The following is a 27,546-nucleotide window of genomic DNA, read 5'->3' as shown; positions in this document are numbered from 1 at the left end:
AGTGAGCAAGATTGGGCCGCTGCACTCCAGCCTGGGTAACAGAGTAAGACTCCATCTCAACAAAAAAAAAAAAAAAGAAAAAGAAAAAGAAAACCATAGGTTAGTACCAGAAGCAGAATGGGGTGATTTCAGGTTATGCCTGCATTTCTTCTTTAAGCAATCCAAGCCGGTCCTCTTAGTGGTCATCTGGTTTATTTACTAGCTGTGTAACCCTGCTCAACCATCACATTTATTTACTAGCTGTGTGACCGTGAGGCAAGTCTCTTACAAGTGAACTTCAGTGTTTGAAGATGGGAGAAAGCCAGCCATCTCCTCAATCCCCAGTGCCTCTATTTCACTAATAGTATGTTTCCTTCTTTGCTTGTCCATCATTTGAAATCTGTGTCATCTGTATTTACTACTCTTCCTTCTTTATATTTGCACCATGACGCCAATCTTTTCCACAAAAACTCATCTTTGGATTCTGTCTACAGTGATCTTTCCTTTCCCTGCCTGCATTTTTATTTTATTATTTACTGTTTTGTCTTCTAACTGCTGCATCTTTAGCAGGTGTTTCGCCAACCACATTGTAATCTCTAACATATGCTGATATTCATTCAACAAAAAATATATATCATGACCTCCATGTGCCATTCACTGTTCTAGGCATCTGAAGTACAGCAAGGCACTTGGGGTGAACAAAAAAGACAAAAATCCCTGTCTTGGTGGAGCTTACATTCCAGGTCAGCAGGCGATATGATATCTGGGAAGAATCAGTTCCTACTCAGTGAAGATAAAAATGAAAAGCGAAAATAGGCCTGGCATAAAAAAAAGTTTTCCTGCAAAGTAGAAATTCAAGTGGGAAGGGAGGCAGGGGATAGATAATTCTAGCTAGAATAGGCATTAGAGTGGGAATGAACTGATGGGAATGCAGGTTGGGAGGGAAAAACCAAGAAACACAAATATGTTGGAAAGTAAGCACCTAAGCAAAAAAAGGAAACAGTGAGCATGAGTTGCAATGTTTCAAAATTTTTTTTTTTCTTTTGGACAAGTAGTCGCTATGTTGCCCAGGCTCGTCTTGAACTTCTAGGCTCAAGTAATCTTTTGGAATAGCTGGGATTACAGGCATGTGCCACCATGCCCCACTGGGTTGCAGTTTTAAAGATCAACTATTTGAGATGACAAGTTAGTGGTCATTAGCCAACAGTTTCAACCATTTTAACTCCTATCCACTAACCTATCTATGCTCCCCACACACTCATACACAAAACCTCTCCAAAACCGAGACAAAAAACAAATAGAAAATCAGTGCATACACAAACATACACAGAAAATAATTCCAAACCACAATCAACTAAATCAAGTCAGAGTACAAGGTAGCTTTGCTTTTGGAGTCTGGCCTTATTCACTACCTAATCGCAGAGCTTCCCCTATGGCAGCTGCGTGAACTTTATCCTACATCTACTGTGCCAACAGAGTAGAGAGTAACCTTTGCCCTACTTTTTTTTTTTTTTTTTTTTTCTGGAGATGGAGTTTCACTCTTGTTACCCAGGCTGGAGTGCAATGGCAAGATCTTGGCTCACCGCAACCTCCGCCTCCTAGGTTCAAGCAATTCTCCTGCCTCAGCCTCCCAAGTAGCTGGGACTACAGGCACGTGCCACCAAGCCCAGCTAATTTTTGTATTTTCAGTAGAGACAGGGTTTCACCATGTTGACCAGGATGGTCTCGATCTCTTGACCTCGTGATCCACCCGCCTCGGCCTCCCAAAGTGCTGGGATTATAGGCATCAGCCGTAGCGCCCAGCCCTGCCCTACTTTTTAATTATCTTTGTAATGTAACTCAAGAATACCTACAAAACCTCCTAAGACTACAGTCAGCTGAGAGAGCTGGAATTATGCTAAAACAAATTTCAAATTTGAAAACATTACTTCGGTTGTAACAATCAACAGCTTTTCTCAAGATTCAATGCTGGGAGAAGGGATGGGATTAAGGAAGTGAGAATCAAATTTAAAAATACATCATCTATGGCCGGGCGAGGTGGATCACGCCTGCAATCCCAGCTCTTTGGAAGGCTGAGGCAGGTGGAACACCTGAGGAGTTTGAGACCAGCCTGGCCAACATGGTGAAACCCCATCTCTACTAAAAATACAAAAAAAATAAATAAATAAATTACTGGGCATGGTGGCAGGTGCCTGTAATCCCAGCTTCTCAGGAGGCTGAGACAGGAGAATCGCTTGAACCTGGGAGGCAGAGGTTGCAGTGAGCCAACCTTTTTTGAGAGATAGGGTCTCACTCTGTTACCCAGGCATGATCTTGGCTGACTGAACCCTCCTGGGTTCCAGTGATTCTCTCACTTCAGCTTCCCAAGTAGCTTGGATTACAGGCATGCCCGTCACCACACCTGGCTAATTTTTGTATTTTTTGGTAGAGATGGGGTTTCATTCACCATGTTGGCCCAGCTGGTCTCAAACTCCTGATCTCAAGTGATCTGTGCACCTCAGCCTCTCAAAATACTGGGATTATAGGCACAAACCACCGAGCCTGACCCAGTTTCAAGAGAATTTTATCATATGCCAGCAAAAGTCATAATCTCATTAAATGTTTGGCAAAGCCTTGCACAGACTTTTAGGGTGAAGGATCTATTGAGTCTAAATGGTAATATAAGTAAGTGTGCAAGTCATTTTAAATTCATTTTCCAGACTTTTTTCAAAGTTTATAAATTGCTATTAAGGGAACAGTAATGAGTGACACTTTCTTTCTTACTGGTGAAAACACAATGCAAAATATATATTTGTGTCTATATATTTCTATACAGAAAACAGAAAAAATAGGTTAGTAGCTTTTTATTACACATATAAAATATAAATTTACTTTTAAAATGCTCAGGTATATACAATCGAATTTCTTCCAGGCTGGAGTTAATATTTACTGAGTGCTTACTCCATGAAAAACTGCTTTATATCTAAAATAACTCCTTCCATCTCACAAGGTGGTGGTTATTATTCCCCATTTTACAAAAGAGAAAACACAGAAATTAATTGCCCAAGGTCACCAGAGGGTAAAAGGCAGAGCCAGGTCCAAACCCAGAAGTCAGACTCCAAACAACGTTTTTAATTGCTCTGTCATGCTACTTCTCATGCAAAGGATCATCTCAATCATTCATTTTGCAGATGAGGAAAATAAAGCCCATTTAGTTTAAGGCATTTGTCCAAAGTCACACAGCTAGTTAGTAACTAGAAACCACATGCCCTGGCTACCACTTTCGAGTGACACCAGCTGCCAATCCATAAGAAATACTTTCAAACCAATGCTGGGGTAAGATAAAAATTATACATGTGACTTTCAAAAGTGTTGTGAAAATAGGGGGAAAAAAACACCAAACCTGTAAGGAAACATAACCCAAGGCTAACAGTAGGTAAGCATATGAGTAATAAGACAAGGGGTGATTCGTTTTTTTTTTTTTTTAAATCCCTTTCGTCAATCCTGACAGCATTTCAATGTTCTAAAATGTGCTTATGTTATAACTGGCAAATACATGCGACAGTTTTGTGGAGACTAAAAACAGCAGTTGAAAAAAGACAGCAGAAAAATATTCAATCATTCAACTAATGCTCTTGCAGTAAAGGGATTTCAGCTAAGTGTCTAAAAAAAAGCATATTACTCCAGCGGTTCCAGAGGAGAGAGAGGTAATTCATATTACAAATTAAAAGTTAAAATTTCTAATTAAGTAACTTATTAAGCACAAAAACGTTGTTCACATTTGACTTTATAGATTTGGGATAGAAGGAAAATGTCAGGTTTCCTGTAACCACCCACTTTAACCCTTTCACTGCCAGTTTGAAAAGGAAAAACACTAGCTAATACAGGCTGTCTGGGAATCATCAGAAACAAGATTATAAATCGCTCTCAAAACGATCTAACATTTTATTCCTTAAGATAGAGGTATTAGTGTATTTTTAAAGTGTGTCTTTCAGTAAGTTGCAGAACCTCCCGTTAAAATTCAAAAATACTATACGTTCACACTGGGATTACTGAAACTGCAAGAGTTGAGCTCCCTACTTGAATGTGGTAGTAAGCACAAAAATGGGTTTGAGGGAACCGAGCCAGGGAGGGGCAGTGATCTGCAAGGCTGATTAATTCCACCCAAGAAGCTTTTAAGATATCTCTTGTTGCGGGTAAGGTGCTGTGGAGCCACAGAGATGCGACAGAATGGATCCCGATTCTCCTGGAACTTCGGATCAAGAAAATAAGAGGGGCGTGAGCCCAGAAGTGCGACGCAGGAGACCAGCGGAAAGGTGACAGACCGAGTGGCACCAGACTCAGAAAGTTTGGGAGTTACGGAGCCTGAAATCGCCGCCAGGAGTAGTGTGAGGGGAAGTGACAGTCCCTCCACAAGGACACAGGAAACGGGGATCCAGGGCAGTATTCCCCACCGAAGGCTGGGTCCCCGGGCGGAGGCCGGCGGCAGCGAAAGGGAGACGCGGCTCCGGGGCCACCCCAGTCCCCGCAGGAGTTCTGCCCAGAGGTCTGGGATGCCCTAGGCCAAGCCTCACCTCGGGAGCGGAGGATCCTGAAGGCAGAGAAGCGGCCGAGGATGCCAATCGCCCGGCAGGCCACCATGTTGAGCTGAAGAGGACAGAAGTGGAGAGCGCTTCCAGTGGATGAGGCGGAGCGGGGGACTTTTCCTCGGGTCCAGGCGTCCACAGTGCTGCCTGACTAAAACCCAGACGCCGAGTGATCGCTGGCCCCTTAGCCCTGCCCTCGCTTCATGGCTAACGGGGCGGAAAGGTCGCTTTCTCCGGGGGAGGACGGGGCCCTGGAGAGGAAGGGGCGGAGTGCCAGGTTTTCCAGTCAGGCGGCCAGAAGGCAGCCCACGAGGCCAGCCGTGCCCGGAGGGGTGAGGGGTCCTTTCCGGGCAGGACCCGCCCTTTGGTCCCGCAGAGCCTAGGCACTTGGATCTGAACCTTGGTGAGGGTGGGAGTTCCCGCGGACGTCAGGTAAGGTGAGATGGCGAGCGCTCAGCCCTCCGCCCGGGCTTTCCCACAAGCGAGATCCCACTTCCTTCCCCGCAAGTGTCGCGGGTGCCCCGGCCGCCTCGCCTCCCTGGGAGAGTCGGAGTTGAGGGAGCGGAAGGAAGCTCCTCGGACAAGGTCGGCAGTGCCAGCTGCAGTTAGGACATGACTAGGACTAGCGTTGCAGCTGAAGTTCGGGAGAGTGGTGTCACCTGCGTCCTAATTTATCATCGCAAGTTAACGAAGTCTGCGTGTGTTTGGGTGTGTGTCGGCCTTAATGTAGCACTGGTCTTTGTTAGAGTGTGTGTTTCACCTGCTTCGCCTGTAGCCAAGTTGGCGGCTGTAGAGGTGTGGACGACGCCGCGGGTTTGCCCTATTTCTGCTATAAAGAACGAGACTAGGTTAGGTGACCTTTCGGGGCTTGAGTATGGGAGGAGCGGAGACAATCCTCTCCCCCTGGGTAATCCTGGTAATGCAGTGCTCTGGGGGATTTTCCGGTCTGGATGATTATCTGGTCGTTCACACCTCCACTCACTTTAGCTGGGAAGAAACTGTACGAAGCCTAAGAATTAGAGGGAGTGATTTTACCCATGGCCACGTGGTAGAAATAAGACTGGAGCCTAAGTCTACTAACTCCTAGTGAAGAGTTCTTCGTTGCATGATAGCTGTTTTTGTGCTGGAAAGATGAGCTGGAGTCCTGAATAGAGTGATTAGTTTCAAAAGGAAGTCACATGGAGAGCTCTGGGCACCTTCATACCTTTTTGTTTAATCTTCACCTTCCCCACATTATTATCGTTTGCATTTTCTAGATGAAGTTTGGGAAGCTCAGATTATATACATTTTCTAGTCTGTGACAGAGCTAGAATTCAGGCATGAGTCTGAGTCTCACTACTCACCAGACTGACAGCTCTGCAAGACAGGAAACAAGGGGCAGGGAAGTTAAGACTGGAATGAGGAGTACAGAAACAAGTAGAGAGGTTTCTGATTAAAGCTCAAGTTACATAGTGAGTGTTCATCGTTGTGAGCACTTTAAGCAGAAACTGGATGATCTGACCACTTCTGAACAAATTGCAAAACGGATTCTTGATAATCTTATAAGGTTTTTACAGTTGAAACCTTGCCTCCTGCCCATGTAATGCTTTCTTCTTTAACACCTAACTGCATGTTAACACTTATTATTTAGGTCGGAAGTGGTAATTTTTTTGTTGTTAAAGGTCCAGACAGTAAATAGTTCTGTTATATATTGTTTCTTTTGCTTTGTTTACACCTTTTTTTTTTTTTTTTTTTTTTTTTTTGAGACGGAGTTTCACTCTTCTTGCCCAGGCTGGAGTGCAATGGCGCGATCTTGGCCCACTGCAACCTCTGCCTCCCGGGTTCAAGCGAATCTCCTGCCTCAGCCTCCCGAGTAGCTGGGATTACAAGCGCGCGCCACCACACTGGGCTAATTTTTTGTATTTTTAGTAGAGACGGGTTTCACCATGTTGGTTAGACTGGTCTCAAACTCCTGATCTTAGGTGATCCAGCCACCTCGGCCTCCCAAAGTGCTGGGATTACACACGTGAGCCACCATACCTGGCCTTACAACTCTAAAAATGTGAAAAACTTAAAAAAAAAAAAAAAAGTGAAAAACTATTTTTAGCTAGAGGCCCACGTGTTGTAGTTTGCCTATCTCTGATTTAGATCACTCATTTGGCTCCATTTTTTTTTTTCCCTCCCTGTGCTCTCTCCACAAAGCTAAATTCCATCAGGCCAAAAATGTTATAATGTTGCTTTGATCCCTAAGCACTTTAGTCCAGTGGTTTATCTAGAGGGAAACAGTATGTTGGTATCACCACCCCATTAGTAATAGCAAAGACAGGTATACCCCTAACTGTATCGGGCACTAATTTAAGTGTTATATGCTCGTGTGTGTGTGTGTGTGTGTGTGTGTCCCCTATGTGGTTAAGTAACTGACTTAAAGTCATACAGCTTGGTGAATCAGGATTTGGACTTACTCTGGCTTTAGTCAGGTCTCTTAACCGATACATTGTGTCTTAAAGATGTAATAATGAGCTCTTAGAGCCAACCCATCTTACTTTTGCTTTCATTGCTTGCCTAGACCCTTCTTCCTTTCCCTTGCTCCCAGGTACCTGCAGTTTCATGTATCTTTCTATAGTTCCACATCCTACTGAGGCTTACCCTGTGGGACCCTCCTCTCCCCTCCCCTACTCTGGAGTTTCCATGCTTTGAATATTCTTGTCAAAATTTCTATTTTCTGAAGCTTAGCAAATGAAAGAAAGGTCACCTCTGCCATAGATAATTTGTTTAGTCTCACTTACCTTTGAAATCTCTATTTTCTTATTAATTATTGAAGGGATACATATTCCATGTAATTTTTTATTCAGAAACTACAGAAAAGCCTAAAGAAAATAAAGACATCTATAATTCTACCACCCAGAGATAACTACTTTTAACATTTTGATGTATATTTTTCTGGACATTTTTATGCATTTGTATATTTGTATATATTTATATAAGATATTGATGTACAGTCAGCCCTTGGTATCTGTGAGTTCCACATCCTCAGATTCAACCAACATCCGAGTGAAAATGTAGGCCTACAATGGTTTTATGTGTCCTGAACGTGTACAGACTTTTTTCTCTGTTTAATCCTAAACAATACACCATAATAACTACTTACACAGATTTACATTGCTTTAGGTATTATAAGTAGTCTAGAGATGATTTAAAGTATGCATGAGGATGTGCATAGTTCATGGAAATAAATACTATACCGTTTTATATGAGAGACTTGAGCACTCTTGAGGTTTGCTATCTGAGGGCGGTTCTGGAACCAATCCCCTGTGGATACTGAGGGACAAATACATATATAGATTTTAAATAAAACTGGAATTATGCATAAGTAAAATGCTTATTTTTTAAAATTAAAGAGAACAGAAGAATATTAAAGGCCTGTCTTTATCCCTTCCATATCTAGACTCATAGCTTTATGGACTTTCTTTTCTCTTTCTCTCTTTCTGTCACAAAATGGGTGTTGTAGCAGGATTTAGTTACCCATTTCACTATTTTCCAATTATTCTAATCTATTATTCTAATATACATTGTTCTGTAGCTTGCATTTAATATATAGTATGGACATTTTTTCCATGTCAGTCTATATATATGTACATAATTTTGTTTCATTTTCCACACTGCCAAACAGTATTCCATGGTGTGTTTATATTATAATTTATTTAACTGTTTCCTATTGATTTGCATTAGATTAGTTCCAGTTTTCCACAAATATAAACAATGCTACAATGACCACCTTGAGTATTTCTTTTTTTTCCCCAAGTTGGAGTCTTGCTCTGTCTCCAGGCTGGAATTCAGTACGTGAGCCTGTGGATTACAGGCATGAGCCACCACGCCTGGCTCACCTTGAGTATTTCTGTAGGCTAGAGACCTGTATATGCTATACACACATTTTGAGTATTTCTATAGGTTAGAGATCAATAAAAGGCATTATTGACTCAAAAATTCACATTTTAAATTCTGATTGATAACTATAAAACTGTCATCCCAAAAGGCCTTAGTATTTTACATGGCTTCTAGTGTATGGATGTGCTTATTTAGTTAGATGCCTTCTTACTAAAATTATATGTTAACCATATTTTAAATGTTTGCTGATCTGAAAACCACAAAATGATATCTTGCTTTAGTTTAAAAACACACACACACATTTTGTTAGTGAGGTTGAACATTTTAAATTTTATTTGTCATTTTCATTTCTTCTGGGTTATTGCTTGTTTTCTCATTATTGCTTTTGGTCATGAATCAGGAAGGAGTCTTTCAGTTGCAAATAATAGAAGATTCACATCAAATTGGCTTATTAAAGGGAATTTATTGGGCTGGGCATAGCGGCTCACGCCTATAATCCTAGAACTTTGGGAGGCTGAGGCAGGTGGATTGCCTGAGCTCAGGAGTTTGAGACCAACCCGGCAAGCATGGTGAAACCCTGTCACTACTAAAAATACAAAAATCAGCCTGGTGTGGTGGCACGCACCTGTAGTCCCAACTACTCAAGAGGCTGAGGCAGGAGAATTGCTTAAACCTGGGAGGTGGAGATTGCAGTGAGCCGAGATCAAACCACTGCATTCCAGCCTGGGCAACAGAGTGAGACTCTGTCTCAAATAAATAAGTAAATAAGTAAGTAAGTAAGTAAATAAATAAATAAAGTGGAGGTTGCACTAAACCAAGATTGCACCACTGCACTCCAGCCTGGGCAAGAGAGCGAGACTGGTCTTCAATCAATCAATAGGATTTATTGGCTCACAAAACTGAAAAGCACAGTGGGAGGGTGGGTTTCAGATGAGCTTCTGCCAGGAGTCTGGTTTCTTTTTCTAAATTCTCAGCTCTGTATTCTCCTATCTTAGCCTAGCTTTGTTAGGCAAATTGCTGTAGTCATGCCAGGCCTCGAAGGAAAGATTTGTGTTCCAGAATTACAGGCAAAAGACTTGAGTGTTAAACTGAGGAAACCACCCACAAATCAATACCAGTGGTCAAGGCAATACCATGCATGATTGTTTTAGGTCTTCGTACCTGAATCAAAGATCTTGGCAGAGAGAATGAGATTATTCTGATTGGTTTAAACCCTGGAGTTGGGTTGGATTCAATGCCATGTAAACCACATACAGCAGCTACATATGGGGTGGAATGGATATTGGAGTAAAAACCACAGATTCCATTATAGATTGTTTCTGTTTTTCTTGTAATTTGTACAAATTCTTTATGGATTGTGAGTATAAACTCTTTTCTGTTTTACATGTTACAAATATTTTATCTGAATCTATTGGCCTTTTAACTTGATTTTAGTATTTCTACTATGTGTATATTTTGAATGTTTGTATGATCAGATCTATTAGTTATATTCTGTTGTACTTCTGGGTTTTGTGCCATATGTTGAACTCTCTTCTCCATCTAAGTGATAAAAAATATTCCCTGAGGCTGGATATGGTCGCTCCTGCCTGTAATCCCAGCATGCTGGGAGGCCTAGGTGGGAGGATTACTAGAGGCTGGGAGTTTGAGACCAGCCTGTCTCTTAAGTTTTTTTTTTTTTTTTTTTTTTAATTAGTCAGGCATGGTGGCATGTACCTGTAGTCCTAGCTACTTAGGAGGCTGAAGCAGGAGGATCCCTTGAGCCTAAGAGTTCCAGATTGCAGTGAGCTATGATCAGACCACTGCACTGCAGCCTGGGGCACAGAGTGAGACCTTGTCTCTGGAAAATACATACACGTATGTGTTATGTATATATCATATTCTCTGACGTTTTCCTCTAGTACTTTTATAGTCAGAATTTATATTTTTAAAATATATACATTTAAATATTTAATCTGTCTGGAATTTATTTGTACTTCTGCTGTGAGCTGTGGACCTAAAATTTTTTCCAAATGTTTAGCCATTTCCCAGTGAATTCATGGAATAATTTCTTTCTCTCAGTTAACTTAAGTGTTGTATTTATTATACAGTAAATTCTTTTTTTTTTCTTTTTTCTTTTTTTTTTGGTGAGGTGGGAGTCTCACTCTGTCACCCAGGCTGGAGTGCAGTGGCACGATCTCTGCTCACTGCAACCTCTGCCTTCCAGGTTCAAGCAGTTCTCTGCCTCAGCCTCCCAAGTAGCTGGGATTACAGGCACCCGCCACCACTCTTGGCTAAGTTTTTTTTTGTATTTTTAGTAGAGACAGGGTTTTACCATCTTGGCCAGGTTGGTTTTGAACTCCTGACCTCGTGATCCACCCATCTTGGCCTCCCAACGTGCTGGGATTACAGGCATGAGCCACGGCGCCCAGCCTTATACCCTAAATTCTTATATACATGGGTCTGCTTCTGGACTACTATATCCTGTTCTGTTGACCAATGTCATTTATTCCTGTGCTGGAACTACTCTGTTTTAATTATTAGTGGTTTATAGAAAGTGTTTTGTTTGTCTGTTTTTCTTTTGAGACGGGGTCTTACTCTGTCACCCAGGCTTCACTACAGTGGCGTGATCACAGCTCACTGCAGCCTCGAACTTCTGGCTCAGGGGCGCTCCTCCCACCTCAGCCTTCTCAGTAGCTGAGACTACAGGTGCGTGCCACCATGCCCAGTTAATTTTTTGTATTTTTTGTAGAGACAGGGTCTCACTATGTTGCCTAGGCTGATATCGAACTCCTGGGCTCAAGTGATCCTTCCACCTCAGCCTCCCAAAATGCTGGGATTACAGGTAAGCTACTGTGCCTGGCCTACAAAGTTTTGATATCTATTAGAACAAGGTCCCCCCTTCTGTTTTTCAACATTTTCTTGACTATTTTCATGAATTTTGTTTCAAGATGAACTTTACATAAGGGAAATTGTATCCCAGACCCTTGTGGTATTGTAAGTAGCTTCGAGTGGTGCTCTTTTGTGGGCGTCTTGTGTTTCTCTGGCTAGAGTCCTTTGAATATCCCTAGGCTGGTGATCCTAAAGCTTGAGTTTCTCCATCTCTTTCCAATCCACATGTTTGGAACATGTGATTTGTTTTTTTTGTTTTTCATTCTGGAAGCTATAGGGCATCCTCCTTTGAGTCTCTAAAGACCCAAGAGAAGTTAAATCTTAAAGCTTTTTTATTAATCTATTTATGTATAACCAATTACTGCCAAATTTAGCAGTTTAAAACAGTACATGTTTACCATCTCATAGTTTCTGAGGGTCAGGAATCAAGGGCACCTTAGCTGGGTTGTTCTGATTTAGAGTTTCCCATGGCAGTCAGAATGTTGGCCAGGGCTGGAGTCAGCTGAAAGCTTGCCTGCGCTAGAGGCTCTGCTTCCAAGCTCACTCACATGACTGTTGGCAAGAGGCGTCAGTTCCTCACCACAGGAGCCTCTTCATAAGGCTGCTAATGACATACCAGCTGGCTTCCTCTGTAGTGAGTGAGCTGAGAGAGAGACCACAACAGGTGCTGCAATATCTCGTATAGCCTATCTCAGAAGTGGCATACCATTACTTGTGACATACTCTTTGGTTTATACATTCTGTGATATGGAGAGGGAGGCAGCTAGACAAGGGTGTGAATACCAAGAGGTAGAGATTATTTGGGGGGGCAACTTGGAGGCTGGCTACCAAAGCCTTTGTTGGTAAATCTTACGGTTTTTTTTTTCTTTTTTTTAAATTAAAACATGCTTCAAAATAAGAAATTACAAAAGATGTGTGATGACAAGTCTTCCACCCTGTCCCCTAGTTACCCAGTTCCCTTTCTTCCAGCCAACAATTATTTTTAACGTCTTTTTTGTACTTCCAGGAGGATTTTATACTGATACAAGGAAATATACATAATATTTTTCCTCTTTTAACTTGAAAGCATGCTATATGACTATTTTGCATCTTGCTTTCTTCACTTAATAATATAGCTTAAAAATCGTTCTGTATTGGCACATAATTATTTCCTTACCTTTTACAGCTGCATAGTATTTCACAGGGGTGTGGTAGCATGGTTTACTTACCCATTTCCCTATTTTTTGGTTATTCTAATCTTTGACTATTACAGTGACAGTATAGATCATGTCCTGTGTGTGAGTAATGTCCATGAAGCCAAGTCATGGAAGCGGAATTGCTGGTTCAAACATTAGGTGCAGTTATAGTTTTCATGGATAATTACCAAATTGCACTCCCCATGGATTGCACCAGTTCTCCTAGCAGCAGTATATGAGAGTATCTGTTTGCACATACTCTTACCTACATAGAGTATATATCAGACCTTTGAATCTTTGCTACTTTGACAGATAATTACACGTGTGTGGTTTTAATTTGAACTCCTCTTATGAGTGAAACTGAACATCTTTTCATGTATTTAAGAGACATTTGTATTTCTTTTTCTGTGAATGGTCTGTTCATATTCTGTGCTTCCTTGTCTGCTGATGTTTTCCTTAGTGGTCTGTAGGAACTCATTATTAGAAATTTAGTCTTTTTTGGGGGTAGGGGGAAGTGGTTAATATATTTTATTTTTAATATATACGGTTATTATGTTTTACTTTTCTTATTATTTTGAAACAATACAGTATTAAACTTTGAAAAAAGTTGCAAGTGCTGTACTACAAAACTTTTTTTAGTAGCAGTTGAGAGTAAGCTGCTAGCATACTTCACCATCCCTATTTAGTGTGTATTCCCTTCAAATACAAACATTCCACAAAGCTTTCTACATAATCATAGTACAACCTTCAGAACTGTGAAACTAACACTAATGGTTTTATGATCATGCCTAGCAGTCTCTCTGCTTCTTTGGCCCCAAAGGAGAGGAGCACAGACTCTGGAGGTAGACTCCCTGGGTTCAAATTCCAGCTCTGGGCCGGACGCAGTGACTCATGCCTATAATCCCAGCACTTTGGGAGGCCAAGACCAGTGGATCATCTGAGTTCAGGCATTTGAGGCCAGCCTGGCCAGCATGGTGATACCCTGTCTCTACTAAAAATGCAAAAAATTAGGCGAGCGTAGTGGCACACGCCTGTAATCCCAGCTACTCGGGAGGCTGAGACAGGAGAATTGATTTAACCTGAGGGGTGGTGGTTGCAGTGAGCTGAGATTGCACCACTGCACTCCAGCCTGGGCAGCAAGAGCAAAACTCTGTCACAAAAAAAGAAAAAGAAAATTCCAGCTCTGCCACTCACACTCGCTAGTTGTAGGTCTTTGGGCAAGTCACTCAATCCTACTATTCCTCAATTTCCTTAGCTCTCACAAAGGCATGATTGGATAATAATCATGCCTACTTTACAGGTCATTGTGAAGATTAGATGGTTAATGCTTAGACTAGTGGTTGGTACAATATGAAAGCCATGTCAGTGTGTTGCTATTATAATAATATTATTGGATGAAGAATAGTTGATACTAGATTAAGTTTAAATGTTTTCTAGCAGCCATGAATGAGGTTATCAGAGTTCATAGACTACAATGTAAGCTACGAATTCTTCAGCTAACCCAGGATATATTTTTGTTCTTCTCTTTTCAGATTCCAGAATGACTACCATCTTGACTTATGCTTTTAAAAATCTTCCTACTACATCAAAATGGGCCCTCGGATTTTGTAAGTTTATTATTATTATTATTTTTAGAGATTGGATTTGGATTTATAAGCATCTTGCACAGATACTGAATGGTATTGCTTTTTGTAAACAGTTTATTTTGTCTTCCAGCCATAAGACCTCTGAGCTGTTCCTCCCAGCTGCGAGCTGCCCCAGGTACAGTAATTTGTAAAATAAACATTTCTGATTTATGTTTAGATTCCAGATTGTTCATAAACTCTGAATAAAAACCAAAACTAATTTCCTAATTCTCCCCTTTTTATGATCAACATGAACATCTCTGTTGCCTTCAAATTAAAAAATTATAGGACCAATCAATAATGATACTACATTATTTAAGATTAGGCTTGAGGATGTTGACAGGTAGCTGCTTTCTGGGATTTGAATCTGCTGGAGTCATGGAGGTTCCATAAAGCTCATTGGTCAGTTTATTTACCCTCTTGCTATCCATCCTGGAGATGAATGGCATACAAATTCTCTTGAGACCTGTTATGGAACCAAAAGTTAACTTTTTAAAATTTTAACTTTTTAAAAAATTTGCAATTAGAGAAATGCTTCTCTATTGATGAATATCTTCCTATCTGATAACTCACACCTTTTGGGAAAAAAAGAAAAAAAAAAAACAAACAAGAATATCTTCCTATCCCAGGTGCAGGAGGGCCCATTCCTGAAATAAAGGAAACTAGTTAATAACAGATAGTTGTTTAGTTAATATGAAATGAAAGAGTAAGGAAATGTGTTGATTTTACATCGTCATTTACACCTAAACCCAATGAGTTAGGCTTCTTTACTATACATTTTTACAGAATCTGCTGTATGTTTGTATCTTCACTGGCTGATGCTAAAAACACCCTGACAAATTCTTAACATTTTTCTCCTTGCCCAGATTCTGTATTGACCCATGCCTTTAATTTTGATTTTATTTTGGTATTTCTACTTGTATAATAACTTAATAGAAAAAATAACTTCCAGGCTGGGCTCAGGGGCTCACACCTATAATCCCAGCACTTTGGAAGGCCGAGGCGGGTAGATCACCTGAGGTCAGGAGTTTGAGACTAGCCTGGCCAACATGGTGAAACCCTGTCTCTATAAAAATTTGGCTAGCATGATGGCAGGTGCCTGTAATCCCAGCTACTCGGGAGGCTGAGGCAGGAGAATTGCTTGAACCTGGGAGGTGGAGGTTACAGTGAGCTGAGATGGCACCACTGCACTTCAGCCTGGGCGACAACAAGACTCCATCTCAAAAAAATATATATAAACATCATCAGACTTTATATATTTTAATTAGTAGTTGTTTTTTTTTGTTTGTTTGTTTGTTTTACTTTATCTTAAAGCCGTCCAGACCAAAACGAAGAAGACGTTAACCAAACCCAATATAAGGAATATTGTGGTGGTGGATGGTGTTCGCACTCCATTTTTGCTGTCAGGCACTTCGTAAGTATGACATGATTGTGTTATACTTTTCCTTCTTTTAAGACACTTTCTAAAGTGGTCTTTGTAAATGTAACCCAGTAGGTAATCATATTGTTAGTGGACTAATATTTGGATAGCAGTCCCATAAAAATAATATAGAATAGGTTAAGGCAGTGGTGAAATAATATAGCAACATTTGTTTTTTATCCTTCTCATGAATAAGCCTAGTATAGTTTTACTTGAAACAGCTCTGTTTTGAAAGCCTAGAGGGCCATATAGCTTTCGTCCAACAGAGCTATCCTTTGCTTTTCTGGAGACAAGTACCTTGTCTCTGTGCCTCCTCAAAAGTTTGAGTGCTGAAGATGTGGGCCCATGGGCATTCTGAAGGGCCTATTTATAATCCACTGGTTTGGGCTCCTGGAAATTATTAAAATTGGAGTTGATAGGGCTGATCCAAACCCCTGGATAGAACAACCGCAAGTGTATGGGACCAGGATGATCCTAGACCAGCTCCAGAATTCCCTAGATCCAAACTGCTCTTCTTCTTGTCTCTTTGTGCTGCTTTTCTGTCCCCAAGTGAGGGTTAGTCTATCCAAAAGCTGATAATGGACTTTGATAACAAGGTTTAAACTGTTCATTCTATTCTGTTTAGATTGTTTTAATGTTTATATTTTGAATAGGTCGTTGCCAGCTTTAAAAAATGCTGCAGAATGTTAGGCATCTGTTAAAAATAACGAGACCTATCTTTATGTACTAACATGGAAGACCTAAGACCTTGAAGATATGTTCTATAATAGAAGATCATTTTCTAAGTGGAAAAAGTCTTTTTCTGTTTAATTTGCAGAAACATTGCTTTCAACTTGAGTGTTATTTGGAAGATCAGGTTCTTAGGGGTGGAGGCATTTGGGAAGCACTTCTGGGAATAGACTCTAGCAGTGGAATTCAGAAGTCTGTCAATCAGGTAGAGGAGTGTGAGATTATGAGAATAAAGATTGTAAAAGATAAGTTGGGTAGGTTTGGTGACTCAGGCCTGTAATCCCAACACTCTGGGAGGCCAAGGTGGGCAGATCACCTGAGGTCAGGAGTTCAAGACCAGCCTGGACACCATGGTGAGACCCATCTCTACCAAAAATACAAAAATTAGCCAGGCATGGTGGCGTGCACCTGTAATCCCAGCTACTCAGTAGGCTGAGGCAGGGGGATCCCTTAAGACTGGGAGGCAGATTGCACCACAGTACTCCAGCCTGGGTGATGGAGTGAGACTTTAAAAAAAAAAAAAAAAATTATAAACGATAAGTAATTTATGACTTAGACATTTTCAAATTGATATGACTTTTCTCCAGATCATTCTGTTCTAAATTTGAGGAAACTGGATTTACCTATGAAAAATTTGGAAAACTACTCATGATTCTTCTGTAATTCAGAGTGAAAATGAAAGTAAAAATATTTTGGAGTTCTCAAGTTTTAATTTTTAGGTACTTGAAGAATCTTCTTATTTAATCCAGTGATTAAATCTTTGACTTAAAAATAAAGATAATTTATTTTTGATCTTTAAACAAACAAACAAATAAATAGAGTTCAAACCCAGATCTTGGTTTCTATTTTTTTTTTTTCTTTTTTTGAAAAGAAGTTTCACTCTTGTTGCGCAGGCTGGGAGTTCAGTGGTGTGATCTTGGCTCACTGCAACCTCTGCCTCCTGGGTTCAAGTGATTCTTCTGTCTCAGCTTCCCGAGTAGCTGAAATTACAGGCATGCGCCACCATGCCTGGCTAATTTTTTGTACTTTTAGTAGAGACAGGGTTTCACCTTGTTGGTCAGGCTGGTCTTGAACTCCTGACCTCAGGTGATCCACCTGCTTCAGCCTCCCAAAGTGCTGGGATTATAGGTGTGAGCTACCTCGCCCAGCCTTTCTGAATAGCATTCTTCAATACAAAGAACCAGAGCTCCTTTGAAGAGTGATCAAGGCTGAGCCAGAGAAAAGACAGGATAAGCAAGGAGAACTTGGAGTGCCAGAAAGCAAAGAAGTACTTAAAAACCGGGGTGGGTGGTGGTCATATCAAAAGGACATAGGACTGACCTGCAGGAGCTACCAGTCACCAAAGCTGCAATGATTTGAGCAATAAAATACATTACAGTAGTATTGGAACATAACCCAAAGAATAAAACAAATGCCCATGAGTCTAATCCGAAATAAATAAATATACTTTGGGAGGCCAAGATGGGTGGATCATTTGAGGTCAGGAGTTCGAGACCAGCCTGTCCAACATGGTGAAACCCCGTCTCTACTAAAAATAGAAAAATTAGCTGGGCATGGCGGCAGGCATCATGTAATCCCAGCTATTCGGAAGGCTGAGGCAGGAGAATCGTTTGAACCCAGGAGGTGGAAGTTGCAGTGAGCTGAGATGATGCCACTGCACTCCAGCCTGAGCAATAGAGTAAGACTCTATCCCAAAAAAAAGAAATAAATGAGAAAGCAGGAATAAATATTCCTTACAGAAGAATTTTAATTAATAGATATAGGAGGACTGTGTACAGTGGTTCACACATGTAATCCCAGCATTTTGTGAGGCTGAGGTAGGAGGATTGCTTGAGGCCAGGAGTTTGAGACTGAAATGGACAGAGTGAGACTCCATCTCTGCAAAAACTAAAAATGAAAAATTAGCTGGGTGTGGTAGCGGACACCTGTAGTCCTACCTGCAAGGGAGGCCAAAGTGAGAGGATTGCTTGAGCTCATGAGTTTGAGGCTATTCTACCTCTGATTGTGCCACTGCATTCCAGCCTGAGTGATAGAGTGAGACCCTGTCTCAAAAAATAAAAATAAATAAGACAAAGTATGAGGAAAATAATCATTAGAATATCACATAATACTTACTGCAAGATCTACAAATGAATGCTAAATTTAGGTGAAATGTTAAGAAGAAACAGAATATTTGCATAGTCAGAGTATCTCCCCCAAAATATTTATCAATTACTGTGATGATTTCAATATATGTCAGCAAAGTCTATGTTATTCCTGCCATTGGAATGTGGAACTTAATTCTCCCCTTGAGTGGGGGCTGGACTTAGTGACTCACTTCTAACAAATTGAGTAAAAGGAAAAAATAATAGCTTTATAGTGGAGTAAACTGGCAGATATCACTTGACCCAAATGATCAAGTTAACATCACTGGTAGTAAGTCATGTTGTACTGCAGACCCTGGCCGATGGATGAAATGAGTACTCAGATGCAGGCATGCTATGTAAGAGCAGCTAGGAAACTGCCTCGCTCTAGTGGCCAGAGAACAGCCTGGAGAAGCTGGAGCTGCTTACTTTTGTTTAGTGCGGGCACAATGCTGAAAGCCTGGAGCTAATACAACCTGTACAAATTAATATTCATTGTTCCCCTTCCAGGGAACATCATGCGGATGATCAAAGGTCAGTTCCTGGTCAACAATGAGTAAACAAAAACAAACTTGTTTAAGATAAATTCTCCCACCACCCCTTGTACCTTCTCCTTGCTTTGCCTCAGGGTTATAGAACAGCTGCCTTCGGCTTTCTGACCTTTCAGAAGGCCTGCTCCTTTCCCTGTAGTGTCTCCCACCACTCTGACTGATCTCCTACAGTACCCGCTGATACGAAGCTAAGAGAAATACAGTTTACCTCTCTGATATTCTTCCCCCAAATCTGTAACCCCAGTCTTCAAAAGTGTCAAGGTCATGAAAGACAAGGAAAGACTGAGAAACTGTCACAAATTGGAGGAGAGTAAGGAGACATGACAACTAAATGCAACATGGTATCTTGGATTGAATCCTGGAACAGAGAGGGTAGTTAGTAGCTTAGTGAACGGTATTGTGCCAGTGTTCATTTCTTAGTTTTAATAAGTGCATCATGGTTATATAAGATGTCAGTATCAGAAAAAGCAGAGGGAAAAAGGAACTCTGCTCCCTCTTTCCAATTCTTATTTATTTATTTATTTAGACAGGGTCTTGCTCCACTGCCCAGACTAGAGTGCAATGGTGTGATCCTAGCTCACTACAGCCTCAAATTCATGGCCTCAAGCAATCTTCTCACCTCAGCCTCCTGAGTAGGACTACAGATGCATGCCACCACTCCTGGCTAATTTTAATTTTTTTTTGTAGAGACAGGATCTCGCTTGCTATGTTACCCACGCTGGTCTTGAACTCCTGGCCTCAAGCAGTCATATCACCTCAGCCTCCCAAAGTGTTGGGATTCTAGGTGTGAGCCACCATTCTCGGCCTCTTTCCAATTCTTTGGTAAATCTCAAGTTACTTAAAAGTAAAACGTTTCTTCAAAAGTCCTAATACATCACCTGTAGCCCTGTAAGCATTACAAAATCAATACATAATATATTTTTAAAATAAAATGTTTAAAGGAAAAGAGACCTCAAAGGTGGGGCTTCACTTTAAAGAAAATTTAGCGTATGTCGTGCTGAACATTAAGGTATTGGACAACATTTTTGTTCGATTCTTAGAAAGCTCAGCAAGGGTTAATGCTTGCTAGATTTTTAAGGATGACAAATAGTGAAGTCAAACTATTTTTTCATTTGAAATGATGGACTTCCTTGGATAGTAAAGTTAAGTGTGTTTGTAGCAGCATGTGTTTGATCTCTGGGTATTTCAAATAGAATGAAAATTTTTCATTGAAGCTCTAGGGTTTGGCTTAAATTATTTTTTTTCTTTCCCCAGGTATAAAGACCTGATGCCACATGATGTGGCTAGAGCAGCACTTACGTAAGTAAATGCAGTTTTATTTCAGTTCTTATTTCATTAAAGGCACTTTCTCTGGTTTTTACATATAAAACAGCAATTTGTTCTTATTTTAGCCATCTGTACTACACAAATTTAAGCAGCTTATGAATATCGGCAATATTTATTTTGTAGGCTTAACAGTGTCTTAGCATGACAGTATATTTTAATGCTCCCTTAGCTAGCCACAGGACTCTATTGGTCAGCCTAAACACGTATTCGATGACTGCCTTAGGAACTTGTATAAGGGTAGCTGAACAGATTCTGTAGATACTTACCTAGAAAGAGGCATAAAAGACACTTGAAGATTCATGTGCAAACCAAGTAAAAATGTAAAATCAGATGTAGTTAAAGTAAGATTGGGCTAGATAAATAATTTGGTGAGAGTCATTAAATGTGTTGCTGTTTCTGGGATGTAAATAACATGTAAGGGATTATCTCATTCATTTTCCATTGACACTTTGCCTTTGTGTCTTCTTTTTTTTTTTTTTTTTTTTGAGACGGAGTTTTGCTCATTACCCAGGCTGGAGTGCAATGGCATGATTTCGGCTCACCGTAACCTCCGCCTACTGAGTTCAAGCAATTCTCCTGCCTCAGCCTCCCGAGTAGCTGGGACTACAGGCATGCGCCACCATGCCCAGCTAATTTTTTGTATTTTTAGTAGAGACGGGGTTTCACCATGTTGACCAGGATGGTCTTGATCTCTTGACCTCGTGATCCATCCACCTCGGCCTCCCAAAGTGCTGGGATTATTGGCGTGAGCCACCACGCCCGGCCGCCTTTGTGTCTTCAACTAGCCACAATTCTTTGTTAGTTTGTAGAAACCTTCCAGTTGACCTTTCTGCCCATTCTAACTCTGTTTTTTTTTTTCCTTCTCTTCCTGCAAGACGTCAACCATGAGTAAAAGTAGCAGTTATTTCTGTTTCCTTACTATCAGTTTCCTCTGTCTGATTTTATAATACCTATTTTCATTCTCCCTTTGTTTTATAGAAACTATACTTTGGTATCTTCACTTAATAATGGTTTTGTGACTGCTAAATGTACCGATTTTAGTCTTCTGTCTCTGTACTTCATAGCACTTGACACTGTAAGCTGTACTCACTTGTCTTCTGTTGACTTCTTAGTAATATGCCTTTATGATTTTTCTTCTGTATCCTGACTGATTCTTCTCTACCTTTTAAAAAAAGCTGGATTGGCTGGGCACGATGACTCATGCCTGTAATCCCAGCACTTTGGGAGGCCGAGGTGGGTGGATCACTTGAGGTCAGGAGTTTGAGACCACCCTGGCCAACATGGTGAAACCCCATCTTAAAAAAAAAAAAAAACAAAAAACCTGGATCTCTCCCTCTTTCTCTTTTTTAAAGGCATTTTGCAAGTTTCATTCCTTAGAGCTTTGCATTTCTCTGTATGCATACTTTCCTTTAAAAATCTACTAACTGGGCATGGTGTCTCACACCTATAATCCCAGCACTTTAGGAGACCAAGGCAAGAGGATCAAGTTAGGAGGATCTATTGAGTCTGGGAGTTTGAGACCAGCCTAAGCAACACAGTGAGACTTCATCTCTACAAAAAAAAATTTTAATTAGCCAAGCAAGAGAATTACTTGAGCTCAGGAGTTGAAGGTTGCAGTGAGCTATGATCCAACTACTGCACTCCACGCAAGACTTTCTCTCAAAATTTTTTTTTTCGAATTCATAATTTATTTTTTTCTGGACAGAGTTTCACTCTGTCCAAGGCTGGAGTGCAGTGGCTTGATCATAGCTCACTGCAACCTCGAGCTCCTAGCCTTAAATGATCCTCTCGCTTCAGCCTCCCAAGTAGCTGGGACTATAGGTGTGAGCCAATGTATCTAACCCTCTTTTAGTTTTTTTAATTGATAAGTTTAGTCATTACTCATTTTGAAGCTCAGCTTATTCTACATTTTATCTGTGGAGCTCCTTCAAGTTGGCTCCTGTGTGCCTTTGTTTTTTATTATAATACTGGTTTTTGATGTATAATTTGCATGCAATAAGATGCACAGATTTTAACTGTGTAGTTTGATGAGTTTTGATAAATGTGTATACCCCATGTTCCTGTTTTTGAACCACTGTCTTTATTCTTCTTCTTCTTCTTTGAGACAGAGTTTCCCTCTTGTTGCCAGGCTGGAGTACAATGGCACAATCTCGGCTCACTGCAGTCTTCGCCTTCTGGGTTCAAGCGATTCTCCTGCCTTAGCCTCCCAAGTAGCTGGGATTACAGGCGCACACCCCCACACCCAGCTAATTTTTTTTTTAGTAGAGATGGAGTTTCACCATGTTAGCCAGGCTGGTCTCGAACTCCTGACCTCAAGTGATCCACACCCCCTGCCTCGGCCTCCCAGAGTACTGGGATTACAGGCATGAGCCACTGTGCCCAGCTGATATGGTCCCATTTGTCTTTGAGTGCTTCCTTACTTTTGGCACAAAAAAGGTGGAGATTCACTTTGTACTTTCCTTGGGACCTGGTATCAGTCATTTCTTAAAAAACCTTTTGTCTCTTTAATGGAGAATGGCATTTAGAAACCAAGTCTGGGGCCAGGCATGGTGGCTCATGCCTGTACTTCCAGCACTTTGGAAAGCCAAGGCGGGTGGATCACTTGTGGTCAGGAATTCGAGACCAGCCTGGCTAACATGGTGAAACCCTGTCTTGACTAAAAATACAAAAATTAGCCAGGCATCTTGGCAGGTGCTTGTAATCCCAGCTACTTGGGCGGCTGAGGCAGGAGAATCACTTAAACCCAGGAGGTGGAGATGGCAGTGAGCCAAGATCGCGCCACTACACTCCAGCCTGGGTGACAGAGCAAGACTCTGTCTCCAAAAAAAAAAAAAAAAGAACCAAGTCTGGATTCAAGGAGTGCTCATTCCTACTGCAGTGTTATTATGTCTAGTTTCTATCCATGGGCACAACTAGTATATATATTTTTTAATCATTTGTTCATATTGATATTTCAAACTAAAATTTAATATACCTGGGACTCACTGTTTTTAATTTTTTTTTAATGGTCTGAAGGGAGACTTTACTTCATCTCTTTGATTGAATATTTGTCTCTTTTTTACTGAAAACTTTGGTTCCTACTAACATTATAGGTTTCTTATCTATTTTATCCTATTCCAAATTATTTTTTATTCTTCTCTAACTTCTCATTACCAGTTGAGCATCAAATGTTGCCTTTTAAATCACTCTTTCATTCATTTCTTCTTTGAGAAGGTGCCACATGCTTGTCAAATTAAAGATACAGTCTCTCTCCTTTTAAATTCAAGGCTAACCTTTTTCAAGAAGCGCTGTGTTTTATGTGATGACCTCTGGTGCTGCCTTGATTTGTGAAATGTTTCTTTGCTTCGGGTTTCTACTTCCAGGGGTTTGTTGCATCGGACCAGTGTCCCCAAGGAAGTAGTTGATTATATCATCTTTGGCACTGTTATTCAGGAAGTGAAAACAAGCAATGTGGCTAGAGAGGTGGGTAAAACAAACTTTATGTTGTTTAAAGAGAAATAGGAGAATCACATTGAATTTCAACTAATAGAAGTTACTTTTTAAAAGCCTTTAAAATCTATTCTGTTACATTTAACCTAAAATGTGATTTTACAGCTTGAGTAATGTGTTACTTAATATGTAAAAGAATTATAATATAAATCAAATGACGTACATACACTATATTAGTTTATATTCGTACTTTACTGTAAATCAGATTATTTGAGCTGTTTTAGGACATTGTTTCTTGTGTTAGGAAAATAGAGATCAGCAAAGTGTGGCTGATAGTAGTTTTAGTAATGTTAGATATCATGCCTTCCAATTAATTTGAAATTTCAACTTTTTGCAGAGAACTAATGTCATGACTTGGTTTTTGTTAGCTGGAATTAGCCTTGCTTACTCATTTGTTGCCGTCGACTAGATGGCATGTAAGGCAGTTGTTTGTTTTTTTTAAACTATTTCACAGGAGTTTACTTTTGCCCTAGTTGGCATAGCTCCATGTAGTGTTGATTGGGCAACCAAGATAACTACAGGCCTTGGAACTTCTGGGATGTGTCCAAAGGCGTTTCACAGTGAAGAGTCCAAACACGTCTTCTGGGCTTTGTTTCAGTTTGAAAGTGATTGTTTGGATTAAGTTGGCACCAAAAGCACATTTCAGTATACTCAGCATTTTCTCTAGTTCTGGTCTTTGCTTGTTATATTGCTGAGTTCAGTATAGTTGTGAGTGTAATAACTTCTATCACTGTCCACTGAGAGACAAAGGCAAATGAGCAGGACTGCAGGTGCTTGTTTGGCTCCACCTCTGTACCTGTCAGAAATGTTAACACTGCTGAAGGCCTGGCATGACTGAAGTCCACCAAGATCAACAGTGTGCTGCTGAGGGACAGGAAGGAATTAACAACAGGAAGAGATTTTATTTCCCCTCTGAAATTTTTTGGTTTTCCCTGAACCTTGACATTTCTGAGTGTTTCAAATATGACAATTTCATGAGTACATCAAGGTGTTCACAATACATTTTCAACTTTTTATATTCTGAAAATAATATATAAGGGCCCTTAAAATGTAAATAGTAAATTTTTTTGCTATTTTCTTCTCTTGCTCAGCTTTTGTTCCCACCCTTTCTTCCTTCTCCTCCACCTCAAAAAATAGATAAATAAAAACAAATGTTTCCATTTTCTTTGTAATTCAGTTTTTTTTTTCTCTAAAACTAAAGCTATAATGTTTTTCTCTGAATTTTTTCCTGGAAATTTTAGATCCATATGCACATCTCAGCTATTGATTGACAGGAGGTAGATTCTGTCTGCCTGCTCTATACTAATACCAGTTATGTTGTGCTCAAGGTCATTTTTGCAGTGTCTGCAGGGAAAGATTGGGTTGAGGGGATACGTTATGAGAATGTCACTTTAAAGCTTGTTGTAATCTAAAAGCTAACATTTCTGGCCAAAGAATTTTTTAGGCCCTACTACCTGTATTAATAATGTTAATATGCAATCCTAAAGTCTTCTGGTGTTCCCAGGAACCTGACTTTATTGAAAGGTTCAGCATATTGCCCTGTTCTCCAACTTAGAGGCATCTTCCTCCTTTTCCCTTAGTGCCCTGAGAGCAATTCAAACTTTCAATAGAAGTGTGTGGACAAGGGTCACCAAGAGCCACATCTATTTAAAGCTCTTTCAATCCTGAGAGTCATCTAGGGCCAAGGGCAACACATATTAGAAAGGCTCTTGTGAGAATTGAGCCATTGCAACCTAAGTGCCCCTTACACTTGTCCCACTGCAGAACTCTCCTCTCCTGCCCCCTGAGATATTTGTGCCTCTCTTCCTTTTGGATTGGTTTACGTTGAGAGGCTGATGCACGGGTGCCTGGCAGAAGTTCTCAACAAAGCAGCGTTGGGCATTTAGAATCAGGCCTACCTGGAAAGACCAGAATGAGGTCATGTTGCAGGTACATCACTGTAACACATTTCTAGTTCTATAGATTATGGTAAATATCATAAAAGTAATAGAAGTATAAAGGTAAAAGTCAATTAAGAGACATTAAATCTCTGAGACTTTGGAAACATTTATTTTACTAAATTATAGGCGAGTTTGCATTCTGAGGAAAATAGTTTCAGGAAAAGACCAATAAAAATGAACTCCTTATAATGGGATCCAGTATTTCATAGTAAATAATGTGTGGGTGTGTATGTGGGTGGGGGGGAATCTGGAAGCTTAATTTCTAAAGTAAAACTTTAATACTATAAAAATAAGTATTTTATAATGCACCTATGCATTAATTATTTACAGAAACAAAAATGGAATCAGACACTGATTGGTTTTTGGCAGCATAATTTCCCCGAATAAATAGTATAATAAAATTATAGATGTCCTCATTTCATGTTTCACTTTCACTGTGCTATCATAATAGAGGCCATCTTTACAAGATACTAACATCAATTTTTCTTAAAGCCTTTCAGATGACAAATTATTCTCTTTGTATCACCTGTTATGCCATCATCCTGGCCAGTTGTTAACTGGTCTGACCCTTATTTGTTCACAGGCTCACTTGTAACCCAGGCTGTTCTCCAGCTTCTTTCATTGAGTTGAGCTTCTGTATAGTTGACACATTTTCCAATTCATCTTTGCATTGGGTCTGCAGTGTGCTATCTGAAGTATCAGATGATAAGAGAGACTAGCTAGCAGTGAGCAGAAAGATAGGTGTAAAGCAGACAGGGTCCTAAGTGGGAACTCTGTTTATGAATCATCAGTTCTTTAGAAATCATTTTCATGTTTGATCACTTTTGCTTTGCTGCTAAGCTTTGTGACTGATCATGAGACCTGGTAACACAGATTGTGAGGACCCCACCGCATAATATATTTCATCATTCCACCAACTCTCTTTAATAGGTTCCTTTAAGTATATTTGAACATTAAACAAGTTAAAATCAAATTATATATTGATATCCTTGAAGGCCCTGAGCAAAGCATCATAAGAAATTAGGTGAGATAGAGGAGTATTGTAGCCTTGTGTCCACACTAGAAACCAGCCAGCAGGAATTTTGCAGATGCCTGTCAATTAATGGCAAGATTAAATATTAGTAAACCATTTCTGTGATGGGCTTAATTTTATTTTAAATATTGCTCTGGAGAATTTTAAACTGAAACCCTTTCCAGATGACCATGAAGATTAGTGTTCAAAGCATCATTTACATGATGCCCTTCCCTTAGAGTGATCATTTCATTCACTGTCTTTCCTGAAGGCTGCCCTTGGAGCTGGCTTCTCTGACAAGACTCCTGCTCACACTGTCACCATGGCTTGTATCTCCGCCAACCAAGCCATGACCACAGGTATGTTTAAATGGAAGCAGATGATATATGTTAATTTTCCTCCTTTGTCTTTTACATTTAAAAATGTACCTTTTTTTTTTCAAGACACAATCTCACTCCGTGACTCAGGCTGGAGTGCAGTGGCACCATCATAGCTCACTGCAGGTTCAAACTCCTGAGCTCAAGGGATTCTCCTGCCTTAGCCTCCCAAGTAGCTGGGACTATAGGCGCTCTACCACATCTGACTAATTTTTAAATTTTTTGTGGAGACAGGATCTTGCCATGTTGCCCAGGCTGGTCTTAAACCTCTGGCCTCAAGTGATCGTTCTACCTCAACCTCCAAAGTGCTGGAATTACAGGGATGAGCCACCATGCTCTGCCCAAAAAGTACTCTTAACAGAAGTAGATTAGCACAGATCTCTATGCTTGCGTTGTTGTTGTTTTTTGTTTTTTTTTTTTAAGTAAGATCAGGTTTAAAATTTGGGGGTTCTGACCGTAGTTAACTTCTTTTTTTGCTCTCCACACCTGAGAGACATTGCCAT

At 40.4% G+C, this 27,546-nt stretch overlaps 2 protein-coding genes across 5 annotated transcripts in view; one reads left to right on the top strand and one right to left on the bottom strand.

Annotated features, from left to right (window-relative positions):
- Positions 1-4,637, bottom strand: part of HADHA (hydroxyacyl-CoA dehydrogenase trifunctional multienzyme complex subunit alpha) — a 55,293-nt gene extending 50,656 nt beyond the window's left edge. For both annotated transcript variants that reach the window (XM_064363919.1, XM_064363920.1), the window contains exon 1: positions 4,533-4,637. In XM_064363919.1, the coding sequence (XP_064219989.1) occupies positions 4,533-4,599 (67 nt within the window). In that variant the 5' untranslated portion in view covers positions 4,600-4,637. The remainder of the gene's footprint in view (positions 1-4,532) is intronic.
- Positions 4,638-4,869: 232 nt separating this feature from the next.
- Positions 4,870-27,546, top strand: part of HADHB (hydroxyacyl-CoA dehydrogenase trifunctional multienzyme complex subunit beta) — a 34,621-nt gene continuing 11,944 nt past the window's right edge. Inside the window, exons 1-7 of one of the 3 annotated variants that reach the window (XM_021668436.2) lie at positions 4,870-4,976; positions 13,984-14,058; positions 14,168-14,212; positions 15,391-15,490; positions 20,154-20,198; positions 23,588-23,687; positions 26,938-27,025. In XM_021668436.2, coding sequence (XP_021524111.1) covers positions 13,992-14,058; positions 14,168-14,212; positions 15,391-15,490; positions 20,154-20,198; positions 23,588-23,687; positions 26,938-27,025 — 445 coding nt within the window. In that variant the 5' untranslated portion in view covers positions 4,870-4,976; positions 13,984-13,991. Of the gene's footprint in view, positions 4,982-5,152; positions 5,253-13,983; positions 14,059-14,167; positions 14,213-15,390; positions 15,491-20,153; positions 20,199-23,587; positions 23,688-26,937; positions 27,026-27,546 lie in introns of those variants that run through there. The other 2 variants (XM_021668435.2, XM_021668442.2) reach the window with 2 other exon arrangements.

Source organism: Aotus nancymaae, unplaced genomic scaffold, assembly GCF_030222135.1.
Source record: "Aotus nancymaae isolate 86718 unplaced genomic scaffold, 86718_ANA_hifiasm-v0.15.2.pri h1tg000057l, whole genome shotgun sequence".
Taxonomy (NCBI): Eukaryota; Metazoa; Chordata; class Mammalia; order Primates; family Aotidae; genus Aotus; species Aotus nancymaae.
This window is presented reverse-complemented; position numbering and strand designations above follow the sequence as displayed.